This window comes from Vipera ursinii (assembly GCF_947247035.1).
Source record: "Vipera ursinii genome assembly, chromosome: 12".
NCBI lineage: Eukaryota > Metazoa > Chordata > Lepidosauria > Squamata > Viperidae > Vipera > Vipera ursinii.
In genome coordinates, this window is record NC_139525.1 from 1,961,017 (window position 1) to 1,988,665 (window position 27,649).

A 27,649-nucleotide genomic window follows, 5' to 3' on the forward strand; every position below is an offset into this window, starting at 1 on the left:
GGGAATTCAGTAGCTAAAGATAGTCTAGGTTTCCTTGAGGCTAGTCCAACACTTTAACTCTACGACACCAGCTTTCATATTTACTTGTAATTTAATGCTAGCTTCTTCTCCAGAAATGAAAAGATGCCATGAATAATTCATCCCAAACCTGCCCGATCTTCTTGATAACTCTGCAAGCTAGATTGGGGTGGATGATGCTGAAGAGCCAATGGTCAGCCAGGCATGGCCGAGTGGGCGATGAGAACATGAGCATCAAACATTAACCAAATTTCCTTTCTTAAACAGACATGTACAACATCAAGATTTATTTGCTTCAGGCTTTAGCCCTTCCTGTTTTTTTTTCTAGAAGTCACCCTTAAAATTAATTAATGAATTACATATCTCAAGAAAGGCAACCCTTTAAAAATGTTTCCTTCCTTCTTTCCTTCCTTCCTTCCTTCCTTCCTTCCTTCCTTCCTTCCTTCCTTCTCCTCCATCATCAAGTAAAGATGATTGCATTTTCTTTATTAAACATGTAGAAGGAAGATCTGAAGTCAAATGCCACACAAAATATCCTCTGAATATCAGATCAGAAGCAAACCATGAATCTACTTATTGAGAGCCTGGATGCAGCCTGTCAGAGCTTTATCAGACAAATCTCTTTAATATCTCATGCGCCTTCTCCTGAACACTGCAGATGCTTATTTTAATCATAACTCATAGCCACAAAAAAGTGGAAATAATATTCGTATCAGCTTATGACATTTCCCTGCTTAGTTACCTTTAGACTGCCACAGTTCAGCCATGGTGAGGGATTCAACATTAATTCAATAATCTTTTGCATTCTCCAGATAAATATACTTGAATAAACTTAGGCATGCTCTAAATAAATTGAGGCATGCTCTAAATCTTCCAAAAGAAATATGGAATTTAGAATGTGGAATATACAATCCTAGGGCTGCAAGGCACCTCAGAGGTCTTCAAGTCCATCTCTGTGCTCAAGGCAGAAGACCTTACAGCATCCTGGTTAAATGGTTGTCCAATTTCTACAGGTAGTCCTCAACTTACAACAACCATTCAAAGTTACAACACCATTGAAAAAAGTGACCTATGACCATCGCCACATCCTGGTGGTCATGTGATGAAAATTCACACCCTCCGCAAATGACTCTTATTTATGACAGTTGCACATCCTGGATTTTGTGACCTTTTGACAAGCAAAGTCAAGGGGGAAGCCAGAGTCACTTAACCATCATGTCACTAACTAAACAAATGCAACAATTCACTTAACAACTGTGGTCATAAAACGGGGCAAAATTCACTTAACAAACATCTCGCTTAGCAAGAGAAATTTTGGGCTCAACTGGGGTTATAAGTCGAGGGTCCAATGCAAGGCAGACCATTCAGCTGAAAAGAAAAAAAAGAATGGACACTTACTGATGTGTACAAGTAGCCTTCGCTGTTCATCGCTAAATACAGCTTTGTCTGAACTCCTTGGATAGCCACCACTCGTAAGCCCACAGGGATGAGGTTAAACAAAGCTAGGAGAAAAATGGAAAGAAGAAAAAAGTTAGTCCCTCAATCTGAATTGGGGAAATCAAATCAGGTTTTCCCATAAATGGGAAAAGCTGTAATGTCAGTATAAGAGAGAGAGAGAGAGAAAAAGGAGATGTTTTGGGTGTGCGTGCAAAGTTCACAGAATTTAAAAAAAAATAAAAAATCAACTGACAAGAATCTCCTTGGGAATTTAACCAGAATGTTTCTCGATCAACTTGACTCTTGAATAAGTCTTGTGTTTCCTAACCCATTGGTGGGCTTCCAGGATATTTTGGACTACCACTCCCAATGTCCTCAGCCAATGCTCCCAGGAGAAGACAAGAGTAGCAGATAGCAGATAGTCTTCTATTTGAAGGCATTGCCAGTTTTATTTTCCCAAACCCATCTACAATTTTTCAACTCCATCAACCCCAATCTACCAGCCGAAGGGAGAGGATGAAGTCACCCATGCAATGTTAGCATCCGTGCAACAAGTGACCATCTTCTTCCACTCTTTGGAGATCCAATCTGCTCCCTAAATTAATTAATTATCCCAAGTACAGAGAGCAGCCCCAGAAGGATAGCACAGGGGCAAGGACAATCCTTCTCACTTTTCTTACATCAAAAAAGGGACATGTGCATCAACATGAAAAGGCCCTTTAACAAATTCAAACCAGATATTCCACGGGATGTAGCTAAAGGATGACCTTTCTGCAGAAATCAATTCATTTGGCTAGTTCATACCCAGGCATCATGCAGCCATCCAAACCAACAACTCCACCTTGCAAAATTCCTTACACTATTGAAACAGTTCAGCAATATTTCATATTCATGGCAGAGGAGGTGGTGTTGGTTGGTAAAGCTCATGTAACATCAAGACATTACGTTATTTAGCAGTTGCCAAAATGCGTTAGTTGCTCTCAAACTTTCCAGAGAAGCTAGATAAAGATCAAGAATTTTCAGGAGAAACTCCTCCAGTGCCAAAGCAGAGTAGCCAGAATTACGAATTGTTGAAGTTGTAATTTATGGTGTATGGCTTCCCAATCACTGGTACTGTCTATGCCTGAACTGGACAATGTACAAGGGCCAGATCAAATTCATGAACTAAGACTACATTTTCTGCATCTCTCCAAGATTTTTGGAGATATTTTTAAACTTTTCTGAGGGCCGGCTTTTAAAATTGTGTTCAACCCTATTCTAAATCTTAGGTTCCATTTGCTGTGTATTTCTTGCTTCAGATTGTTAGGCAATCATTCCACAAACTTTAGAGTGGTTTCTTGATCTACAAGCAGATGGATGGATGGATCAATGGATAGATGGACGGAAGGATGGATCAATGGATGGATGGATGGATGGATGGCTGCATGGGTGGATTGCGGGCAGATCTGACATTCCAGGTTGCCCTTTGACAGCAGTAGCTCTTCAGCCTTTCAGATGATGATGTTTCCTAATCCTTTCCACAGGAGGGGAAACTAAAAGTGGGACCTTCAGCACCGAATCAGCCGTTCTCTGTCATTAAACCCTTAAAGGTAGCCGAGAAGGCATTTGCATAAAGCCCACACAAATTGGCCACTGTTTACTTCTATCAGAGCATGCAACCCCTAATAAAAGCTGAAGATGTTTTCTTATCTTGGCTGGGCATACAGATTGACTTCTGTTGGGCCTCTTTGAAATTCCACTGTCTCATCTTTACTGGAGAACTGAAGAGAAAGGAAATATCTGAAGCATTTGTTTTGCAGAAGAGATGGCCATCTTATCTCTGTTCTGAATTTTAGAAGCTGGGAAGCAGACAGTTCTATTTGAAGCCGGGTATTACTTGGGTGAGAATGATAAGCTCAACTTTTTGAAACTGTAAATGAGGGCTTGCATCAGAGGGGAAGAAATGAAATAGTTTCCTAATCTGTGCACCACCACACTCAAAAGGTTATTTGCCCCCAGTTCATACACGTCCTATTTACTGAAATACACTAATGCGCCATTGCACACCGTAATGCTGTGGAAGGGGAAGGCAGACCAATGGAACTGAAGCTCAAGATTTATGGAAACAAAACAGCCATCAGGATTACTAGCCCTCACCACTGTATAAGTGGGAGCATTTAAGTCTCCTTATTCTAAAAGGAGAATAGCAGTATGGTTTTACGTCAGGTAAAACGGGAATGGGAAAGGAACCTTTCCTGATCAGATCATTAAAAACCTGACTCAAAAAAACTGAGGATGAATACATCCATATATGTGCATGGAGATACCCTCTGGGCCAGTTTTGCAGAAAGCAAAAGTATCTCTGCAAGCTTTATCTAAGTGTTTCTCTTCGGCAGGTTGAACAGCAAACATGAACACAGCGATGATGTCACGGCCAAATGAGCCTTTGAAAAACACCCATGCATATGGACTAGCAGGCTGTGCAAACAAACCAAACAGGCTCTTTTATGTCTAACAATATACTCACTATATGTGCTTTCTTCCTCTTTCGTTCCATCAATGGTTCCATCTGCTTGCAACTGCAAATGATATCCTTGCCGGCTGTAAAGTTTTGTGATGATGCCTTTCAGCTGCGGTTCTGTAAAGCAAAACAAACAAGCAGAAAAGGTTAGAAACCTGAGTCCGTTGTTGTATTCATGATGGGTTCAAGCAGACCAAAAGCTGTGCCTCATTTTTTTTCCCCAAGGAGAAAGAAATGGGATTAGAAACTTTCCTATGATTTGAGATATAGATAGATAGATAGATAGATAGAGAGAGAGAGAGAGAGAGAGAGAGAGAGAGAGAGAGAGAGAGAGAGAGAGAGAGAGAGAGAAATTTTAAATCAGCACCTTGGACAGCATCCAGTCTTCAGGCTATAAAGCTCTGTGGATGACATTAAATCCTGAACAACTTCATAGAGAATCAAAATTCCAACATATTACCTGGATGAAGGAGCAAAGACTGGATTTCTATTAAGATGAGAAAGACAGCTAGAAGGAAACTTAATTTTTTAACGATCTGAGATTCATTAAGAGAGGAACAGGGAAAGGCTTGCTAAAATGGTTGCTGGTGGATCACATATGGCGTGGCAGACTATGAATATGTGACAGCACAGATAGGTGTTTGTCTGAGGCATAGAGCATTGTATGAATCTGACCATTTAGGTTAATAACCTTTGTTTATAGAGCAGCTGTGAACCCAGCTAATTGTAGCCCAGGCGATAAAATCTTAAGAACCACCACGACTTTACTAAGGTTGGTCATGTCCAAAAACTCAAGGGCAATGACTTCAAAGAATAAAGGTTTTAGGATTGTCCACAAAAATATGATTGTTACTACTGCTCAGGAAACATGCTTATCTTTTAAATATTTCTTGGCTGTTGGCCACATTAATCTTAAGAGTCTCAACATTTCCATGCAACCTTCCCCAAGCTGGGGAAATTCACCCATACCCCAATATTTGCACGGTCCTTCTAACATGGAAGACACTTAATGGCACAGCCTTAAAGCCTCTCAGCTCCACTCCATACACCATGGATGTTAATTCTGCTGGAAGAAGCGTCTGAGGTTAAAGGCAGGTCCTCACTGAACCAAATCCATGGAAATAACCAGAGGATCTTAGAGGACAGAAACCAAGATTTAGACCACCCTCATGTAAAAACATCAAAGGAAATCTCCTTCCAGAAAATACCAAGACGTGCATCATAGTTAGTTTGACATGAGCATGAGGGTTTGTCTTAGATCAAAACTCGAGCCCAATTAGGAAAGCAGAAGCCAACTCCAGAGAATTGCAGGAATTGCAGGTTCTATTCTCAAAGCGCTGAAATTAATCTTCTCCCATGTCACCTAAGCAAGGTCTGAACAGACACAACCTGCTGCCCTTAAACAATCTGGCTGTGTGAATGCTGCACACTGACCAAGCGATCCTCTTAATCTGATTTCCACCCAGAGCACAGGTAGTCCTCGAATTACTACAGTTCATTTAGCGACCATTCAAAGTTTACAACATCCACTGAAAAAGTGTCTGATGGCCGTTTCTCTCCCTTCTGACCATTGCAGCATCCCCATGGTCAGGTGATTTATATTGGGATGCTTCACATTTACAACTGGTCACCGTCTCCCCTGGGTTCACCTGATTCCCCTTTTGCGACCTTCTGACCAGCAAAAGTCAGGGGGAGGAAAAAAGCCAGTTTCACTTAACAACCATGTTACTAAGTTGACAACTGCAGTGATTCCCTCAAAAATTGTGATGAGAAAGGTCATAAAATGGGGCAAAATTCATTTAACAAATGTCTCGTTCAGCAATGGAAATTTTGGGCTCAATTGTCATAAGTCGAGGACTGCCTATCGAACTTACTTATGACCTTTCATGCCACCCCAGCTGTCGAGTTAGTAACACAGTAAAGTGAAACGGGGTTTCCCCCCCCTTGACTTTTGCTCATCGGAAGGTCTCAAAAGGGGGATCACGTGGTCCCAGGACACTGCGACTGGTCCTGAATGTGAGTCAGTATATTTGAGGAAGGGGACAGGATTAAGACATAAATAATATCTACGACAGAGGTATAAAGTGTGGGTCCCCCGGTTGCGAAGAGCCGCAAAAGACCCCCACCCTGCCAAGACTCCCAAAAGTTGTTTCGATGGACCAAATGGACAAATAATAAAAGACACGCCAGGGGTGTAACTATATCACATCTATTCAATCCACCTAAAATGACAACGAATTGACGAGTAATCTGGTTGTCCACGGAGATTCTCAGCCCTCCAGGTTACGGTGGTTCAAAAGGTGGTTTTTCCAAAAGACAACTGGACATTCTTGGTTTCTTTATTTTTTCCCCCTTGAAAACGTTTCGTTTCTCATCCAAGAAGCTTCTTCCCTTCTAATTGACTGGTGGGGAATGGAAAGATTTACGCTCTTTGCAGTCATCTTCGCAGAATGTAAATCCTTCTATTCCCCACCAGTTGTTTAGAGCTGAAGAAGCTTCTTGGATGAGAAGTGAAATATTTTCGAAGAAAGAAAAGTCCAGTTGTCTTCCCCCCCCCCCAAACAATGAATCTGGTTCTTCACCTAGAGTTAGGTCTACTATTCCAAGTAGGGCTGTTCCACTGGAAAGTAAAAGTTGTGTATCCCTCAGTTAAGTGGCAAACAGGGTTTTAAGCACACTTGCATTACGTAGCTGTTCTCCTTGGAGGGCAGCTCTGTAGCAGATCCAGGAGACTGTGTTCCCTGGATAGCAAATTTCTTTGCTGCGTAACAATTAAAACAGCCTGTAGTTGCCACCAAATCTAGAACTGAGCCCTCCATGTGTTGTGCAGGCTGATGGGGGGGGGCAGACCTAAAGGAAGCCCAGATTTCTGTTCCTTTTTCTCTTTTCCAATCTCTTCATAAACCCAGTTTATTTTATTTTTAAGCATGCGTGGACAGTGCTTTTGTTTGCGGATCACACGTGGACACGTGTATAGGCATATGATTGCGTCAATCGATCGATCAATTCATCTTAGGGTCTTGTTTATTTTTAACCAATCTGGAATTGCAAATCATTAAATATGCAAAGCCACATTGTTCCTCCCCCCCCAGATGTTTCTTTCCTCTTAGGAAGATTTCAGAAATGTTTCTGTTAGGATGTTCCTTCTTTAGAAGAAAAAGGCTGGTTTACATGTAAATGTTTTCGCGGGCGAAGCTGCTCTCCTTGTTTCTCTAGCTTTTATATTTTAACCATGCAGTAGGGTTGGGCGAGGGCGACGACCAAGGTTTTACTCTTCTTAAAGCAGAGAATGTTGAAATCTTGTGAAAAAATTGATGATTTCCTTGGTAAATCACCTTATTCCCACCTCAAATATAAAAGCAAGGGTTTTTTTTCTTTTTTTCTTTCTTTTTAGAGGCTTCCTCTTCCACCAAATGAAATTACTTTGTGAACAGCAGATGAGGGAAGAAGACAGGTGAGAATCAGAAAGAGAACTATACATTCCTTTTTAAAAAAATTTAATACCATATAAAACCACCAACTGAAGGGGTTGAAGTTCTTCATGTTCTGCTTGTCTGCTTGTTTTTAAGCCCTGCGCATGTTTGAAGTGCGATGCAAACCTTACCCCATCCTAATTTTCTTTCTGAATTCTGAAGAGCAAAGAAGAGGAAACCTGGGTAGATTGTCTCCACGTAGGAACATTGGTCAATGTTGCTATTCAGTCTGGCATTCGGGAAAATGGATATATGCAAAGTCAACACCAGTGCCAACCTAGGCTTCCCAGTACAAGGCACAATCGTATCCTATGTGTTGCGAAATCACCACACAAATAATATCACAGTGAAACATGGTATTATTCCCCTCCTCTTGAGCATCAGCTTCAAGGCCGTTTTAAAGCTTGCTTGTGAGATATAACACCAACAGTGATCTCCTGGTTGTATGTTCCTGGTGTTCTGAACACAAAGTTCACTGTTCCTGCACATGAGTTCCATGGATCATCTCATCCACAGATTTGGCTCATTTTCCACATCTTTGAGTCTTCTCCAAAGCCATCAACAGCTGTCCTCATTTCTTACAATGGTCCCATGACATAAAGCAACCACCGGGCTTGCTATAACCTTTGCAAGAGATCTCACCAAAGGTGGCACAGGGATCTCTTTAGAGATCCACCATTGGATCGCTACGGGACTATCAGCCTATTCAGCCCATTCAACACTGCAAAACTGTAACTTAAAGAGATGGCTCACCTTGATTTTGGGGGAAAAGGAGACCATTGAGAAAGGAGACGCAGGTATGACCTGTGTCCAATCTTTTGCAGTTTCTGACTCAAAAAAAAAAAAAAAAAGACTTGGAACAGCCTCACCATCTCCCCAGCCCACATCAATTGGACTACAGCTCCCATGGCCAGCCAATGGTCCAGACAAACTTTGGCAGAAGGCGTCCCTCGCAATTCAACTCACATTTGAGAGAGAGAAGAAACCAAAACACCAAGCAACCACCCTTCTCTCAGAGTCCAAGCAATACTCCATGTAGCCCAAGACTGTGCCCAAAGGAGAAGACCTCTTAAGAGGCCCCCTGTGATTGAGGACCTAGAAGGCGCTGCTTTTGCAACATCTAAGCATTCCAGTTGACTCCAACCTTCTTCAACCTCTGGTTTCTCCCTCTGAGAGGTGATCTGGAGAAGCCACTGAAGGTCTCACCTCCTCTCTTGCTCCTGCAGCTCAGAATAGACCATCTCCTTGCCTCATTCACCACTGAAAGGAAAAAGTCATTTGGCGGAGGAGCCTTCCACCCAAAGGACTGCTGGCCCCGCTTTTTCCAAGAACTTAGCTTCCTAAGACCCCCGGGGAAGGGAATTGCTTTCCCTCAAGATATGCTGGTGGCTTTCTTGGCAAGAGCCCTCACCTCACCCTACCGACAGGCTCAAGGTACCCCATCAAAACGCAGCTGGCTCCTTTGGGCCAGGAGAACTCGTCCCAGTGCTTGGGAGACTGCAGCACTTTCTACTTGAGCCAGCTGGCCAAAGCTTGGACCGAAGGAGGACAAGACCGATGGTGCCCACCATTCCAGGGAAGGAACCGTCCCAACGGGACCCCCTTGCAGCCAAGCAGCCTTCACACCACCACTCTGCCCCCCCCTCCCAAGCCGGGGCCAGGGCGCAGCCTCACCTGGTTTCCACCGCCGCCGCTTCTTGGAGCCGAAGAGCTTGACCCGGGAGAAGACGCTGAGCTTCTTCTTGTCGGCGCAGCCGGTCTTGGACTTGCTGGGGCTGCTGACACACTTGCAGGCGTTGGACTTCTCCCGCTCCCTCGCTTGTCTCTTCTGGCGGATCAGGGAGCTGGCGATGGCTGCTGCCATAGCCGCCACCCTGGAGGGTCACTCGGCGAGGCTGCGGGCGCTGCCTGCGGGGGAGGCCCCCAGCATGCTGCTCTCGCTGCCCCTCGGAATCTGGAAGAGGCTAGGCCGTCTTCCCCGCTCCCGGGGCCCGGCTAGGACGCGGGCGGAAGGGAGGCGTGCGCCCTTGGGCGACGGAGGGACGGGCGGGGGTGGGTGGTGGTGGTGGTGGAAGGAAGGGACGGCTCCCCCTTCCCCAAAGGCGCCGGCCCGGCCGCTGCAAACCCAGAAGCTCCCGCAACTCCGATGCCGGGACGCCAAGTTCCTTTGCCTTCAGCGAAAGCGGAGCGGGACACCCAACAGGTTCCCGGACGGTTCCAAAGGCGCCCGGGCGCCCTGGCGCAGCGGCGGCGCCGGCACTTGCCCCCCCCTCCCCCGCTTTCCTGTGTTGAGTCGGCTCTTGCCCTTGCGCCCCTCTTCGTCCGGCGAGCAGACGACCTGTTAGGACCCCTCGGCCCGGAGAAGGGGCTCTGGCTGGGCTCCGGAGGGGCGCCCTGACGTCCCTGCTCTGGACAGCGGCTCCTAAGGCTGCTGGGGGCGGCCCCCGCCGCGCGACTCCCCCGGGGAAGCCAGCTTGCTTGAGTCCCGCTCAGCCGGAGAGCTTTCGCCGCAGCATCTCCCGAAGCGCCCGGACGGAGCGAGGCTTTGGCGTCTTTTGGACGGCGAGCGCGCGCTCTGCCACGGGAGAGGAGGAGCAGGAGGAGGAGGAGGAGGCGGCGGCGACAAGCGAGCCAGCGGTCGGTCGGTCGGTCGGGATTTTCCTTCAGACAGCAGCGGCAGTAGCAACAGCAAAGGCGAGCGAGCGAGGCTGCGCTCTCCTCCAGGCGCTGCGCGGCGGCGAAGGGAGGAGAGGAGAGGAGGAGGAGGAGGAGGAGGAGGAGGAGGAGGAGGAGGAGGAGGCGACGCGGCAAAAGCCCCGGGCGGCTCTGCTCCCCCCTCCCCCCCTCTGGCAGGAATGCAGATGCTGGGCTGGGTGCGCAGCGAGGAGGAGAGGGCGAGGGAGCGCGCGGTCCGAAGGGGTCTCTGCGCCCCCGGGGTCCTCCTTTTGCCCCCGCGATACCTCCCGACAAAGAGGAAGCCCCCCACCCCCGAACCGGCGCCAGCAGAGATAGGCTCCCAAACCAACGAGGCTTGATCGGGAGGGCTTTGAAATGCCGGGGATGGCGAGGCGGGGCGATACCGGGGCGATGCCCGAGAAGCTACAGGCAAACGCCGGGAGGAGGGGAGAGAAGCCGGAGAGCGAAATAGGAGATAAAGGTGGGACTGGAGTCTCAGGCTTCCCTGCTGGGCCTGGGAAAAACTCGGAGCGGGAGGTGATCCGGAGAATACTACCTTAGCAATCATGGAAGCCTACAACAAAGGCCCAGGTGGCTGTTTTGTCCGTGAGGATGGCAACCCTACCAGCTGTGACTCACTTAGTTAACACACCTTCCATCCTTCTGCTTTCTTTCTAAAACAGGTCCGTGCTATGTATAAGAGAGTCCAAAGTCCAAAGTCAAGCCAAACTAGAATCCTTCTTGTTATGTGCTCCTTATGTGCAACCTAAATACCCATAGAAGAGAATAACTGTAGCTGAAGATTGGACTAGGGGGCCCCTGGTGCTCTCTGAGCTTGATGGTTTTCTTGCAGACACTTCGTTGGGTAATGAAATGTCTGCAAGAAAAGAACCAAGTTCAGAAAGTAGCCCACAGTCCTCCTTCTCCTCTCCCCTGTACACCACTCTCCCTCCTAGCACTGATGATATTACCTTGTTGGGTAACGCAAAGTCCACAAGAAAGCAACCTCACAACCATATTCCACTTCTATTTATGGAATCTAGAGCTGTCCAACCACACTATCGATAAATCACAATTGGTGGTACCAAGACACACATTTAATTTATGGTTTACAAGCCCCCACAGTCTGTTTCCTGAGAACAGATCACTGGATCCATCTCCTTTAGAGTATTCTCACAACCACACACCCCCCCATGAAGAGCAACACCAACAAAAGTTGTTGACAGCAGAAAATGCTTAAATGGCACCCCAAGTGGTCAATTCCACATTGCAATGAAGCACCACACAAAATCTTACACCTGCCAAGAATTAAGACCACAATTATTTGGAGCCAATGCAGGAGGGAATGCAATGAAGGCCGTTAACAAACACATTTGCGGAATTCTGGATCACGGAAAGAAAACTTTCTTGCAGATTTGAAATGGGATCCAAAGCATCCAGCATTCTTGCGCCTGGAGAAGTTTGAAAGAGAGGACTTGTGTTCCTCTCCATTCTGTTCTTTTTGGAAAAAAAAGAGAAACTGCTTCCAAGTTCAGAACGCAGCTGCTCCAACACCAAGTCGGCCTGCCCACAACAGAGTTTCTCGTTGGAAATTATTGGAAAGCCAGACCGGCGATAAAAGTGAAAATTTGGTTTGACATCCAGCAGAAAAGTTGCAAAACCCTCTTTCCTGCTATCTTTTGGCTCACCTCCAAGAGCTAAGCAGATCGGATTAGGGATTGGATGGGGCACCACAAGGTAATTCCAAGGACAAGTGGGGAAGTTAAGAAAAAAAGAAAAACCTGTCCAAGGAAGACAGCTGGACACCACTTCTATGCAGGTAGTCCTCGACTTATGACCACAATTGAGCCTAACATATCTGCTGCTAAGTGAGGCATTTGCTAACTTTACCCCATTTTATGACCTTCGTTGCCACATTTGTTAAGCGAATCGCTGCAGTCATTAAGTTAGTAACACGGCTGTTAAGCGAATCTGGCTTCCCCATTGACGTTGCTTGTCAGAAGGTCGCAAAAGGGGACCGCATGATCCGCTAGGACACTGCGACCGTCATAAACACGAGTCAGTTGCCAAGCGCCTGAATTTTGATCATGTGACTGTGGGGACGCTGCAACGGTCGTAAGTGCGAAAAACAGCCATTAAGTCTCTTTTTTCAGTCCCGTTGTAACTTTGAATGGCCACTCAAGGCACTGTTGTAAGCCCGAGGACTGCAGAGTCCTACAGAAAAGTACAGGCCTGGCTCTGAAGTTGATTCAAAGAAGATTTTGGAAATCATGAAACCCCTGGAAAGATCAGAAAGCCAGCTGGCCCAGCAAAGATTTACTTGGGGCGGCACTAATTGGCTAGTCTAAGAAAAGAAAAAACAGTATCTGAGGGGCTGCCACAAAGAAGAGGGGGCCAGGTTGCTCACCAGAGCACCAGAGGGCAGGATGAGAAACAATGGTTGGAAACTGACCAAAGAGAGAAGCAACCTGGAATTCAGGAGAAACTTCCTGACAGTGAGGGCAATTAACCAGTGGAACAGCTTGCCTCCAGAAACCGTGGGCGCTCCATCACTGGAGATTTTTAAGAAGAGACTGGACGGTCACTTGTCTGAGATGGTCTAGGTTCTCCTGCTTGAGCAGGGGCTGGACTAGAAGACCTCCAAGGTCTGTTCCAACACTGTTATTCCATTCCATTCCATTCCATTCCATTCCATTCCATTCCATTCCATTCCATTCCATTCCATTCTATTCTATTCTATTCTATTCTATTCTATTCTATTCTATTCTATTCTATTCTATTCTATTCTATTCTATTCTATTCTATTCTATTATTCTATTCTATCCCAACCTATTCCATTCCATTCCCATGTCAATTTATTGGACATAAACCTGTAATGTTAACCTTGCATGAGGGTTTAGACCTATCAACCTTTACAGATAGCATAGGCAGTCCTCGACTTATAACAGCTTGTTTAGTGACCATTCAAACTTACAAGGGCACTGAAAAATGGGACTTACGACCGTTTTTCAGAGTTACGGCCTTTGCAGCATCCCTGTGATCAGATGATTGGCAACCAGTTCGTATTTGGTGACCTTCTGACAAAGCAAAGTCAGCAGGGAGCGGGGGAAGCCAGATTCACTTAACAACCGGTTAACTAATTTATCAACTGCAGGGATTCCCTTAACTTAACCTTAACCAAGGTCTCCCTTAACCACAGAAATGTTGGGCTCAGTTGTGGTGGTACGTCAAGGAGTACCTATAAGTAATACATGCATTTGATCTGTGGTTTACACACACACACACACACACACACACACACACACACACACACACATAGTCTATATAATGTGTACAGATCACTGGATCCATCTCGTTTAGAATTTTCTCCCAACCTCCAAAGAAGAGGTTTAACACCAAGCTAGGAATCTACATTCAGGTTCTGCAAAAGCCCTTATTTCTCACCTATAAGTTTTGTGGTCCACAGAATGGATAATCTTTTGAGCTGAGTTTTCCTATCCTAATACAGCTGTCATCTAACCCAGAACAAAACACCCCTGGCAGAATTCAGCTCCCAATATCAACTTCGCTTTAACAACAACAACAATAGAGTTGGAAGGGACCTTGGAGGTCATCTAGTCCCATCCCCCTGCTCAGGCAGGAAACCCTATCCCATTTCAGACAAATGGCTGCCACTCTCTTCTTAACAGCCTCCAGTGTTGGAGCACCCACAATTTCTGGAGGCAAGTAGTTCCACTGGTTAATCGTTTTCACTGTCAGGAAGTTATTCCTTAATTCCAGGTTGCTTCTCTCCTTGATTAGTTTCCATCCGTTGCTTCTTGTCCTGCCTTCAGGGGCTTTGGAGAATAGCTTGGCTCCCTCTTCTTTGGGGCAGCCCCTGAGATATTGGAACACTGCTATCATGTCCCCACCTCGTCCTTCTCTTCATTAAACTAGACAGACCCAATTCCAGCAACCGTTCCTTATATGTTTTAGCCTCCGGTGCCCTGATTATCTTTGCAGTTTAATGCTGTTTATCTTGCAATGTGTCTTTGATACTCAATGTAAGCTGCGTTAGCCACACCGTTGGCCCCCAACCTTCTAATCTGATCACAGCTTTCCTATTTTGAAATAAAGCACAGGATTTGAAGCAGGGTTGAGGGAAGAGAAACATCCGGAAAATAACTGATTTGTATGTCAGATGATACGCTATCCCACTGGTTGTCAGGATGAGCAAGCATTACTATTATTATTATTATTATTATTATTATTATTATTATTATTATTATTATTATTATTATTATTATTATTAAAAATAATACTGAGAAAGGGGTGGGGTTGGTAGCTTTTCTATCACAGGGCATCAGTTTGTAATTTGAGCATTTCACAAAGCCAGATGGACTTCTTCTGTCTTCAAGAAATCTATCATCATGACATGGCTAGGGATAAATCGGTTTATTTTGCCAGGAAAACCTCCCCACTACTTTGTACGTAAAGTTTAACTAAACACACAACAAGAGCAACAAACAAACCAGGGTAAGAAGCAACCTGGTTGCAAGCAGAGAGCTTTTACCTCTAAATTTTGCACAAAACATTTCTACAATTCAAAGAAGTTTGGGATAATTTACAGCCGGGAGGTGCAAGAGAATTCCAAGCACTGCAACAGGATTCTTGGTTGCATCTGGCTGTTCCCTGAATTATTATTACTTTTTCCTGGAAAGCCTTTGCTGCCACACAAATGTCACAACTAATTGTGCACCATCTATGAAGGCCTGCTAGAATTCTGCTTTACCAAAACCAAGGCAATGTTGGCACACTGGAGAACAAATTTACCACCTGAGCAAATGTAATGAAGATCTCCCAGGTCCCTCCCGACTCTGTTATTCCGTTAGCTGCTGGTTGATATTATGGCATCCCCAAAGACTGTCTGCATGCAACTCCATCGTTTATTGACTTTATTTTATTTATTTATTTATTTTATTTTATTATATTTGTATACCGCCCTTCTCCCGAAGGACTCAGGGCGGTGAACAGGGCACATATAAAAATACAGAGTACAAAAATTAAAAAAGAATTAAATAGGAGCCCGAGCTAAAACAATAAATAGTAATATAAAAATCCACAATAAAAACCCCTTTGAATTTATAAGTAGTATAAATCCTCTCATAGTTGCTCACTGAGAATGTAACTGTGATATTGCTTACAGTTACAGATATTGATACAGATATTGATAAGCTAAATAAAATAAATAAATATTATTGGATGGAGCTTCTGGATCAAAAGAGACGGTATAAATCCCCCCTCCCCCTAAAGAACTAAACAGACTTGAGAAACGTCGAATCTAAAACTCCCTTTCCATTTGCAGACCCCAGAAAAAGCTACCCAGCTCACTTCCCCAAGTTAACCCCTTTCTAAACCACTTCTGCTCTCCTTCCTTCCTTCCTTCCTTCCTTCCTTCCTTCCTTCCTTCCTTCCTCCTTCCTTCCTTCCCTCCTTCCTCTGTTTCTTTCTTTCTTTCTTTCTTTCTTTCTTTCTTTCTTTCTTTCTTTCTTTCTTTCTTTCTTTCTTTCTTTCTTTCTTCCTTCCTTCCTTCCTTCCTTCTTTTCTTTCTTTCTTTCCTCCTTACCCGAGTACGACTTCCGTAACCCCAACGCCATCCTTCTCCTCCGTTGCCGGTGCTGGCCCTTTCAATGGCAGCCTGCATCTGCGAGCAAGCTCAGAGAAAGTTTAACGATGGATGGAAAGAATTCTCCAAGGTATCGGCTAGAAACATCTTTGTGGTATGCACGGATCATTAATGGACATTAGGAGCTGAAGACCATTACGACTTTCAGCGTGCATTAAAAATGCATAGCTTTGAAAAGTTGTCTTCTGGCAAAGTTGGAGATGCGGCTTTGACGTCCTCCTCCCCTTCTCCTCTTGCTGCTGCTGCTTTGTCTTCAGTGTGATTTTTCATTTTTCGCAAAATGGTGGGTTTTATTTGCCCATCTAAGATCACGAGGGAGGAAAATTATCTTCAGTGTAACCAGATCCCCCAGTATCTGAGGCCTTGGCTTTTTAATGTTTCCGTTGGAAAAAAACCCACAAAACAGTACAAAAAAGCCTTTTAGAGGGGGGAAAATATCCAAGCTGGTTTTGTTTAAGCTGAATTATTGATGATCTATGAACGGAGTTGTAAACATTTACAGGAATCATGTTTGCCCAAACTCCCGAGAGAATTGCCACTTTGATGCATCTCTTACTGGGTGTGGTCGCTGCTGTACCAGAGAACAGGGTCTTCAGCTTCTTGAGGAGCAAATTGCTAACTTGTGTTGTGGACAACGCACATTTTGGGACACACCCCAAATAGGCAGATGTTGGCTCAAGGAGTACTCAGAGCTGGGATAACAACCAAATGTCATTCCCTCCTGTCTACATGTCAACCATGCAATCAAATTGGACTGATTACAGAGTCGGTAGGATTGCTCTCCATATATTTAACAAGCTTCCTTTTCCTGCAACTCAATAATGACAGTTTCAAGGCAAAGTTTGGAAGTTTCTTCTGGAAGTAACCCTGACATCATCAATCAAGATTTGAGTTCTGTGTTTTTTTAAAAAAATCCCATTTATATCCCGCCCTTCTCCGAAGACTCAGGGCGGCTTACAATCCAAAGCACAAATCAATGTGCTTAGCTATAATGCTGAGATCAAGGTTTATGTCGGCCACATTTTGAAATCCTGTGTTTTTCTCAAGGAAATCTATGTGTCATCAAAGATCATGAGTATCACTTTGAATGTCTTAAAGTAGAATGAGAATAGGGTGGCCTTGTGTTCTTCTTTTAGTCAAGTCTCCTCCTCCTCCAAAGAGCATTTGTCATTCCCAAACACAGTTGGATGGCTACATAAAAACCAGGATTCACTTAATTAAAGTCTCTGTTTTCCATAATGGGGCAAGTCAGGTTGCCAACTGAATTCTTTGCCATTGGCTTGGAAGACCTTCTCAGCTAAGATCTTTCTTCTCTTGTTCCTTCACAAGGAGGAAGGAAGAGAATGGAAAAACGAAGAGACTGTGGCTGTCCTTGGGGCTCTCTGAGCTGGGTTGTTTTCTGGCAGATGTTTCATGACCCAACCAGGTAACATCATCAGTGCAAGAAGAGAGGAGGCAGCAGGGAACACTAGAGAAGCTCCCAGCATCTGCAGAAGGCAGAAGCAACAGGGGTGGTAGATCTTCCCCACTTGATTTTTCTTCCTCCTTCCATGCTTTATCATGACTGGGCTGCCAAAGATCTAGACAACCATTAGATGACATCATAGAGATGACATCATAGATGACATCATAGAGATGCTACCATTAAGTGGTTGTCTCAGGAGGGGGTTATTATTATTTTTTTAAAAAGTGGTGATGCTTTCTAGGGATTGTGGGGATTTCAACAACCCAGATCTTGTGGCTGTAGTGCACATAATCAAGTTTGTTGAAGGTGTGGGATAGAGAGAGCACAACAAGAAGGAGCTCAGGGCTTAATCCCCTCTCCCCCCCCGTGCCTAAAGACCCCCACCCAAATGCTGCCTCCCTTACCTTCACCATATTTACTCCACCTTGTTCTACACAGAGCTTGAGATCTGAAAGCGTCCTTACTGCTGACTGCCAGCTGGAATGTAGGAAGCTGATTTATACAAAATGCTACCGTTTGTCCAATTAATTTAGGATTGTCTCACTCAATGGGGCAGAAAGTCTGTTTTCTTCCTCCATCTGCTGGCTCAACCATTTCACTGGAGATGCCAGGAATTAAATCTGAAAACTGCTCGTTGAATAATAATCATATGCGAAGCAGTGTTTAAAATACCCACACAAACACACACACAGAGTTATAATCCACCTTTCTTTTAGAATGAAACTTAAGGTGCAATATGCAACTCCGTGGTCCAAACACCAATGAACTTTAACTTCAGTGCATTGGGTCCAATTGTATACACTTTCCTGACGTACCTTACCCGGCTCCTTTGGTACAATGTATTTTCACCAAGAAAATTAAATTTTATCCTTAAGATCTGAAATTATGACAAGAAGAAGAAGAAGGAATAAGTTGCTTGGATCAGACGAATAACAATACCCAAAAACAAATAAACTATAAGGAGGAGGAGGAGGAGGAGGAGGAGGAGGAGGAGGAGGAGGAGGAGAAGGAGAGTATCAGCTTTATGCTTCCTTCATTTTTCCCCTCTATGTCTTTATTGCTGGCACAATATTAAAGGATGGAAATAGTAAGAGTTTGCTTTATGAAACCAGAAAATGGAGCGCAGGAACTGTGCAGCTACAATTAGGTTTTGCTGCTATCTGATCTTGCCATCATCCCAATAAATTCCTAACAAATCAACTTAGAGGGTTTTTTAGTTACAGTAGCTAAAATGTGATGCTTTCTTTCTTTCTTTCTTTTTTTCCTTCCAAATTTGGTTGCTGGTTCCATTCTGCTCTCTGGTGGCGAATAAAGTCCATGCCGTAACAGATTGTCATTGTAGCCTTTTTATTTATTTTAAATCAAAGCTTTAAGAATGGCTCATGTAATGCTGATTGTTGGTGTGAATAATTAAAGAAGCAAATTTTTTAGCATTGGTGGGCATTTAACTCAACTGCCTGGCTAATGCAGCAATATAAATATATATTGCTAGTAGTCCGTCACAGGTAGCAAATTTATAATAATAATTTATCAATGCTCTTTATTTGACATCTGAATATATAATCTGTGGTTTTTCAATCTTCATTTGGTTTTGCAGGCTTTATTAAATGGCAGTTTGCTCAGCATCTAAAGATTACTAATACACCAGCTGAATGTTTTTGTAAAATTTAGGGCTTGTTATTTTATTTCAAGATCTGGAATGAATTCTGACCTGATTATACAATATATTTCAGTGACTGAAAGTCGGTGGTGGGATTCAGCCAGTTCGCACCACTTCGGCAGAACCGGTAGCTAATTTGGTGTTGCCCAGGCCCAGAATGGACTTCTGGAAGCGGCATCCATGCACAGAACCGGTTGTTCACATATTTGAAACCCACCACAGCTGAAAGTATATCAGGTAAGATCAAATAAATAATTGAGAAGTATAAAGGGGAACCAGGAATGAATAAAGGAATTGGAAGTGGGTTTGAATGAAAACACCAGCAATGGGATAGCTGCATGCCTTGATTACATTGCAGATCAATAATTAATATGCAGGTATCAGGAGGTGAGCATCATTTGCTTAAATGAAGACCCTTAAGGGACAAGTGACTATCCAGCTAACAGATATAACAGAATACCGGAGTTGGAAGGGACCTTGGAAGTCTTTTAATCCAAACCCCCTGGTCAAGCAGGAAACACTATAGCATTTCAGACAAATGGTTGTCTGATCTCTTCTTAAAAGCCTCCAGTGTTGGAGCACCCACAATTTTTGGAGGCAAGCAGTTGCACTGATTAATTATTCTCACTGTCAGGAAAATTCCCCTTAGTTCCAGGTTGCTTCTGTCCTTGAGTAGTTTCCATCCGTTGCTTCTTGACCAGCCTCCAGGTGCTTTGGAGAACAAGTTGACCCTTCCTCTTCTTTGTGGCAGCCCCTCAGATTTTGCAAAAAAATGAGGTTGGTGAAAGCCGAAACCTGCAACCGAGGAACTGCTTTATAGAGCGGTCTAAAGCTTTGGGGAAATATGTGTCTCCATGTGTGTGCCTCAAGTTTCCTTTAAAACAAGCTGAAATGATGAGGGTTTCACATGGGATTATTTTTGGCAAGGGGACTTTGGTGGTTTGTTCTCATCTTCTTCTAAAAATGTTGAAACTTTCTCAGTTTGGGCTAGAGACAGGGTGGTCTCCCTTCCAAATATTAACCAGGTTTGACCTTGCTTAGCTTCCAAGCCCAACATCAGCCAGGGGCTACCAGCTAGCAACCATTCATGGTCTGAGAAGGATCTTCTTGAACTTCAGCTTGGTGCACTCAAATACCACAAGATGGCAGCAGTTCCTAGGAAATCTGAATTTTTTCATGTCTATGGAGATTCTCAGTCCTCCAGGTCCTGGTTGTCCCCAAAGATGCTTTTTTTCAAGAGGCAACTAGACTTTCTTGTTTTTCTTTGAAGATGTTTCGTTTCTCATCCTAGACTACCTGATTCCAAGGTCCCTTCCGACTCTGTTACTGTAAGCTTCTTCAGCTCTACTGAAGTACTTAACCTAAATTCTTTTTTAAAAAAAAACATAGAAATATGATATATTTTGTAAGTAGGGTTGCAGATGGAACTAATGCCCTCCAAATTCAGAAAGGATTGGACACATATCTTCCCTAACAAAGTGGACGAGAAGCTCTGCTGAATTTTTCATGGTGCCAAAAAAGTCTTTTCTGTGAATTATGTTTTGTCTTTTCTTTGCAGGATGGGAACTGCGATATTTTTCTGTCCCGAGAAAGACCTCCCCAAAGCAGCGTTTCCTAGACTCACACTTCCCATCTTCCCCAGCCATGTAGATGGACCATACCTTCCATCATCCCCAGCCAGAGGACTCCTGGACAGAGAGAAGGCATGAAATCTGTTTCTTACTCCAGCATTCGCCAATGCCCATAATTCCCAAACAGAGATTGCAGTCCACTTTCTTAGGGAAGGCATGTTGTCTGATCTTCTGTGACTCTGGAGGCTGTGAGTTCCAGCTGGGTCCCTTCACCCATGGCTGCAAAGACTTACAAAATATATCATATTTCTATGCTGGAAAAAATAATTTAGGCAAGTACTTCAGACACACGTTCCCCAAATGCAATCATTTTTGGCCTTATGACAGGCTTTTAAGAAGAGACTGGACAGCCATTTGTCAGAAATAGTATAAGTCTCCTGCATGAGCACGGGGTTGGACTAGATGACCTCCAAGGTCTCTTCTAACTCTCTTACTGTAAATTCCCAGTTCTCTTGAAGAATCTGCATGTAGGTCATGTTGTCTTCATGTGGTGTCCTTTTCATGGGCGTCTGCTCAGAATTGGAGGGGGTGGGGGCTGTGACCTGCGATCTATACCGTTTTCTGACAAGTCAATTATTTCTCAGTTCACGACTTGAGCCCAAGCTGCGATTCTGACAAAGCAGCCAACGCATAGCTGCAAGAAACGGTGGTACGAATTCTACTTTCCTATCTTTCTTCCGCCAACGGCTAAATCTTAGCAAAGGAAAAAGAAAGTAGCAGATGGTTAAAATGTTATATTCATACTGAATATGAACGATTCTATTTTGGTTTTGTGAGTCTCCTCCTTGGCTTATCAGGCAGAGAAACGAGTGGACCGGCTGCCTGCTGGCAGGGAGAAAAGATTGGGGTTGGCAACCAACTTTGAGATACGGCTCAATGGCCGTTTGGTTTAGTGGTTAAAGAGAGAGCCAGCTTGGTCTAGTTGGGAAGGCACCAGTCTAGACATAATTCTACAAAAAGGGCCATTTTGTATATTTCAATTATTCAGTACTCCCTTCTTCTGCACTTCTTTTTAAGATGATGAAGTGGATGGCGCTGTGGATGAGGTTGCCATCCTGTGAAGACAAGGCCCTCAAAGTCTACAGGTAGTCTTCAACTTACAACAATTCCTCCCTCCCTCCCTCCCTCCATTCCTCCCTCCCTCCCTCCCCCCTTTCTTTCTCTCTCTCTCTCCTTCTTCCTTCCCTCCCTCCCTCCCTCCTTCCTTCCCTCCCTCCCTCCCTCCTTCCTTCATATATATATATATATATATATATATATATATATATATATATATATATATATATATATATATATATATATATATTTAATTCCATTTATATCCCGCCCTTCTCCGAAGACTCAGGACGGCTTACAAGCTTAGCAGTAGCCTTCATTCTATGTATATGCCTGCTTATTAGGGCTTTCACACACACACCCAAGCGGCATTATTACAAAGTCAGCTTAATTGCCCCCAACAATCTGGGTCCTCATTTTCTTACGTTCCTATTTTTGCATTGTCATTTAATCTAGTTTAAAATGCACGGCTATCTTGAATCATTTTTTAAAATAAAAAAAAACTTTTTTTTGCAATTCGAATCTGCAGGCTGCCAGATCAACTGATCATCTTGTGACTCCTTAGGCGTCTTTCACTTCCACAGGGGAAGAAGCAAAGGGTTGTCAGCAGGGATGGTTTGGCTGTTAGAAATTCTCCTATTGGCCCACCCCCTTTCAAATGTAGCTGTTTTAAAAAATAAAGTGAAAGACAAATGTCAAACAAACGCAAGGCCCTGCTCCTCCTCCTCCTCCACCACCACCACAACTCATCTTTTCCTTCTCCACCCATCTTCTCCTCTTTCTCCATCTCCTTCGCCTTTCCCCTTTTCTTCTCCTTCTCCTTCTCCTTCTCCTCCACTCATCTCCTCCACCCATCTTTTCCGCTTTCTCCATCTCCTCCTCCCCCTCCTCCTCCTCCCCCCTAATCAGACTGTTATGAGCATTCATTGAAGACAACAGAATTGAGTGAAAACCTCTCCCCATTAGATACTTCAGCAGAAAATAACAGCAGAGGATCAATTTGTTCAAGAGCAGATCTCCAAACGGAAACTGTAGATTTCAGTCAGTCTTGAAAGTAATTCTTTCCCCTCTCCAGGTTACCGTAGAATTTGCTCTGACTGTCACTAGACTTGATTTCAAATTTGCCACAGTTGCACCAAGTCGGGGAAAAAGATGTTCAAAATATGTTTCCACTAAGCTGAGATTGGCCATGGTCTGTTAAATAAGCCAGTTAATTGGCTCAGCATATAAAACTGAGCCATAAATCATTGTTCATAAAGCACATCAAACAGATCACATTATAATTTCACATATTGGGGAACTCCACCACAAAAATTCTGTCCGAATTGAAAATCTGGTGCAGGCACATTAGTTCAACCCCTGCTTCGGTCATAACCAGAGACAAGCAGTATGGAGAAAGAGAAGCTCTTGTGTCCATCTTATGGACCTCTTTGAAAGTATTGGTGATGGTGCCACTACTCGTAGTAGTAGTGCTGCTACTGATCAGATAACGTGACTTTTTAGCTCAAAACATCTCCTCTGATCATCGTCTTTTCCAAATGCATTTTATTGAAACCTTTAACTGACCTACAGCTACATCTTCACTTCTTTCATTTGCAACCATCAGTGGCACAAGAATCCTCCTGAGGCTGCTTCAAAGACTATTGGGCTGTCCAGTTCTTCACCCCCAAATCTGGGCTTTTCCCTCTTGGAAAAGCCCAAATTTTGGGGTTTCCCTACCTCCTACTCTAGGAATGTTGAACTTCAATGCACAGAAAGTCATTATTCCTCTTCACTCTAAATTGGTCTGATCCCATCTTGAGGACTGTGTCCAGTTATGGACGTAGTTCTTATGGGTTGAATAATTCCTTTAGGCAATCATGAGGTTTAATTTAGGCTTAGAATGTTGAAGCCACCTAATCCCTGTGCTTTGCAAACCATGACCCAATATTATACCTAGCCATAATTCAGAAGGTCGGCAGTTTGGCGGGTCGAATCCCGAGTGCCGCATAGCAGAGTGAGTGCCTGTTACTCGTCCCAGCTTCTGCCAACCTAGCAGTTCGAAAGCACGTAAAAATGCAAGTAGAAAAATAGGGACCGCTACGGTGGGAAGGTAACAGTGTTCTGTGCGCCTTTGGCGTCTAGTCATGCTGGCCACATGACCACGGAGACGTCCTCGGACAAGCGCTGGCTCTTCGGCTTTGAAACGGAGATGAGCAGCGGCCCCTAGAGTCGGAAACGACTAGCACGCATGTGCGGGGGAACCTTTACCTTTTTACATGTAACATTGGTCATGGTTTGCAAAGCACAGGGATTAGGTGGCCTCAACATTTTAAGCCCAAATTAAACCTCATGATGCCTAAAGGAATTATTTGTTTATGTGGTTAAACAAATAGTGAGTTTTTTTGGAATGTGTGAACTGGGAAGTCCTTTAAGTGCTAAACAACATGTCATTTTATCCACTCCCTTCTGACATTCTCAGTGCCTGACTTTTGAGCTTCCTTCTTGTTTTAACACTCCTCAAGACTAAGACATCTTGAAAATCTCTGGGGCTTCTAGAGAAACAATGGATATTAGTGGAGCACAAACAGCTTCAAATTCCATAGAATGTGAAGGGATTCAGTTGGTGTCTCTGAAACAAAAGGAAAAGAATGGAAAAATGGTTGGATTGGTAGCAGAGAATGAAAGATGGAGATCTTGGCACCCATACAGGAAAGTGCCAGTTCTCATGAGCAATATGGGCTAAATTTAGAAGTTGCTGGCAGTGCATAAGTCAAGAACCTTCTGTCGTTTGAAGCCAGAAATGGACTTTCAAATTCAGTTAAAAAATTGGAAGATTCAGCTGAATTTCTTTCAAGCTATCAACATGGCTCCTTTTTTTTTTAAAGGAGTTAGGTTCAAGGACCAGAAATCTGATAGCAACAAAAAAAATTTGGGGAGGAAAATTATGAGCCCAAACTCCTAATTTCAGTGCCTCTTGGTGGGAAAACAAATTCAACTTAAACATCACCAGAAGAGAGGAGGAGGAGGAGGAGGAGGAGGAGGAGGAGGAGGAGGAGGAGGAGGAGGAAGCTAAGATGGTCTTCTTGGGCATCTCTAAGTGTTTGACAACCAGGTGTTTAGAAAGCTATTCCTTCCACGTTTACTTTTTTGGAGGTGGGTGGAGGAGGTTATCTTGTAATCTAGTAGTATGCTAACTGATTTCCCAGTTCTTCCATGCAGCAGCCCACAGTGGTCTGGATGAAATATCCCTAAAGTGTAATATGTAGTTTGGCAAATAGGTCAGTTTAAAGATATGGGGAGCAGTCATCTTAACTGATTCATTAGAGGAAGTGTAGATTTTGTTTATGTTTAGGAAGACCATTGAATTCCACATGGGCAAGAAAGCTTCACTTGATCTGATCTATCTGTTTCCAGGGACCTTCTGGAAGCTCATATACAGGTCAGGAATGCAGAATAAGAATAAAAATGCAGAAGAGCAGAGTTGGAAGCGACCCTGGAGGTCTTCCAGTCCAACCCCCTACTCAGGCAGAAGAACCTATACCGTCTCAGACAAGTGGCTGTCCAGTCTCTTCTTAAAAACCTCCAGTGATGGAGCACCCACAACTTCTGGAGGCAAGCCGTTCCACTGATGAATTATTCTAACTGTCAGCAAATTTCTCCTTAGTTCTAGGTTGCTTCTCTCCTTGATAAGCTTCTATCTGGAAGTCCATACCCATCCTCTACTATTGTCCTCTCCAGGATTACAAGCAAGAGGGTCCTGCTGAGGGCTCAGAACAAAGACCCAACTCATCTTGGAATCCATTTCAGGCCAAATGACATTTTGGGGGAGAAAAAGTTAATTACTCCTTGTCAACTCTGCTGCTCTGAAAGCATGAGGTTCTATCAAGCCAACTTGGCTGGCCAGTTTATAGACCTCCCTTCCTTCCATGGATTAGTCTGGTCCTTAGGAAGGAGCTGGGTATGGGCATCTCTTTCATGTTCCACAGCAACTCTCAAAAACCTTTAAAAGGTACAAGGAAATTATTCCAGAAAAGAGTCTGGGCACTACTGGAGATTCCCAGTAATGCCCAGAGAGCTGAATTTTCCTGATGCAGCGATGATCAGACTTCCTTGAAAGAGGACCGTGTGTGATTTGGCATCACCCAACGACTGATCTGGCCTGTCTTGTTTTGTGCTTGTAATTTTAAGCCAGTATCAAAAAGCCGCTTTGTGTATTTTGGCACAAACCACAGTGCACATTTATTTCTCTGGCACTCGCGTGTCGCAAGATGGCATCTCTTGAAAAAAAAAGAGCAAAACACGAGGCGCGCAATCCTGCAAACATCAATTAATTCTCGATGGAACAGAAACCCAGCTCTTTTGCTGACTGAGGTCCCCTCCTCCTTTTCTGTTCTGAGCTACGCTCATCCCACACGCACTGCAGATACTAGCCAGCAAAAGCAGTTTGTTGTTAGTTTGCAGTCTTTCTTAAATGCCGTTCTGGAGCAATGCAGCTTCATTACTTCTCTCAGCTCCCAAGGCTCCGTGCAGCATTTCTGCTGGCCAGCTTGAGGAATTTGGGTGGCGTTAGGCCAGGTGAGGCCAAATGCACACCTGAAGCTAGAACAGTGGGAAGGCTGGACATCTGTTGGGTCTTTCATCTGGGGTGTTCACTGTCAACCGGATCATTAGCAACAAACCTATTACTGCAGGCTAGGAAAGGTGATCTCTGCAGTGCTGACTGTAGGCAATCATAACTCAGTGGCTAACTGCTGCGTGATTGCAGGATCCTGGCTTCTTCAGCCAGAGATTGTGAACCCTACAGACTGAGCCTCACTGATCTGCTTGGATCTCAGTAACCATCATCTAATAAGTCTTGGGTTCAGAAAGACAGACTGTTGTCATCCGTGAAACCCAGATAGGTTGTAAGACTAAAATATAATGAATGACTGTGACACGGTGAATAAATGCATCTTTGTGAAATGAACATAAAAGAGCATTGATGTTGTTACCTAGCTGAGTCATGAAACATCTGCAAGTAAACCACCAAGCTCAGAGAGGACTCCACAGTCCTCCTCCTCCTCCTCCTCCTCCTCCTCCTCCTCCTCCTCCTCCTCCTCCTCCTCCCTTCTAGCACTGATGATGTTCCCTAGTTGGGTCATGAAACATCTGCAAGAAAACCACCAAGCTCAGAGAGGACTCCACAGTCCTCCTCCTCCTCCTCCTCCTCCTCCTCCTCCTCCTCCTCCTCCTCCTCCTCCTCCTCCTCCCTTCTAGCACTGATGATGTTCCCTAGTTGGGTCATGAAACATCTGCAAGAAAACCACCAAGCTCAGAGAGCACAAGGACCCCTCATTTCAACCCTGAGCTACAAATATCCTGGTAGAACATAAAAGGAATGCTTACTGCAGAACAGTTGATTGAAGAAAGAAAGCACAGCGATACATTTCCATTTAAGCCATACCTCAGGGGCTCTAGAATGGCTTGTAGCCAGAGTTTTCTGGGCTCTAACCCTAGTCCCCTCTAATTTTTCCCCCCAATTGTAATTTTCAGTTTTGCAGAAGGAATGAAGTATTGAAGATGTGGGCAATCACTGTTATCTGTTCTATGTCATCTAATTTTGATTGGATTTACCTTACTTTTTAAAATCCCAGTTTTGTCGTGATGTCATCTATTTACTGAAGCTGGTCCTGCCCCTTTGGTGTGGGGGAAGGACAGAGTGGGAGAAGGAGATAGGGGAATACCTGGCATGATGTAGGATGCCAGCCCTGGCCATTAGCCCCAAAGAGATGTGCCATTTGACATTGCATTGATAGATTAGATTGTTCTATCACCTCTTCCTTTGAGCTAAGAATTTTGATGGGGTGCTAACAACCAGTTTTTGCAAAAGGAGAGAGAGAGGAAAAAACAACAACTGCAACCCAATACACCGTTTTTTAACACCTTCAGCTGAGTTCTAGCTGTGCATGGTGGTTGGCTCACACTCAGGTTTCACACCTGGAAAGAAATGTGTGTGCCGCTAAAGCTTTTGTACCGAAGTCTAAGAGAATGAAAACACCTTTCACTAGGAGATGATTGCAGTTGGAATGAAAAGGAAGTGAGATGCT

The 27,649-nt window shown here is 44.2% G+C and overlaps 1 protein-coding gene across 2 annotated transcripts in view; it reads right to left on the minus strand.

Moving 5' to 3' along the window:
* The window catches only part of FGF13 (fibroblast growth factor 13), a gene marked incomplete at its 5' end in the record, with an annotated part of 48,522 nt that overhangs the window by 12,761 nt on the left and 8,112 nt on the right, over nucleotides 1-27,649 (minus strand). Inside the window, 3 exons of one of the 2 annotated variants that reach the window (XM_083372027.1) lie at nucleotides 1,417-1,520; nucleotides 3,962-4,072; nucleotides 9,103-9,292. In XM_083372027.1, coding sequence (XP_083228153.1) covers nucleotides 1,417-1,520; nucleotides 3,962-4,072; nucleotides 9,103-9,292 — 405 coding nt within the window. Of the gene's footprint in view, nucleotides 1-1,416; nucleotides 1,521-3,961; nucleotides 4,073-9,102; nucleotides 9,293-27,649 lie in introns of those variants that run through there. The other variant, XM_083372028.1, reaches the window with a different exon arrangement.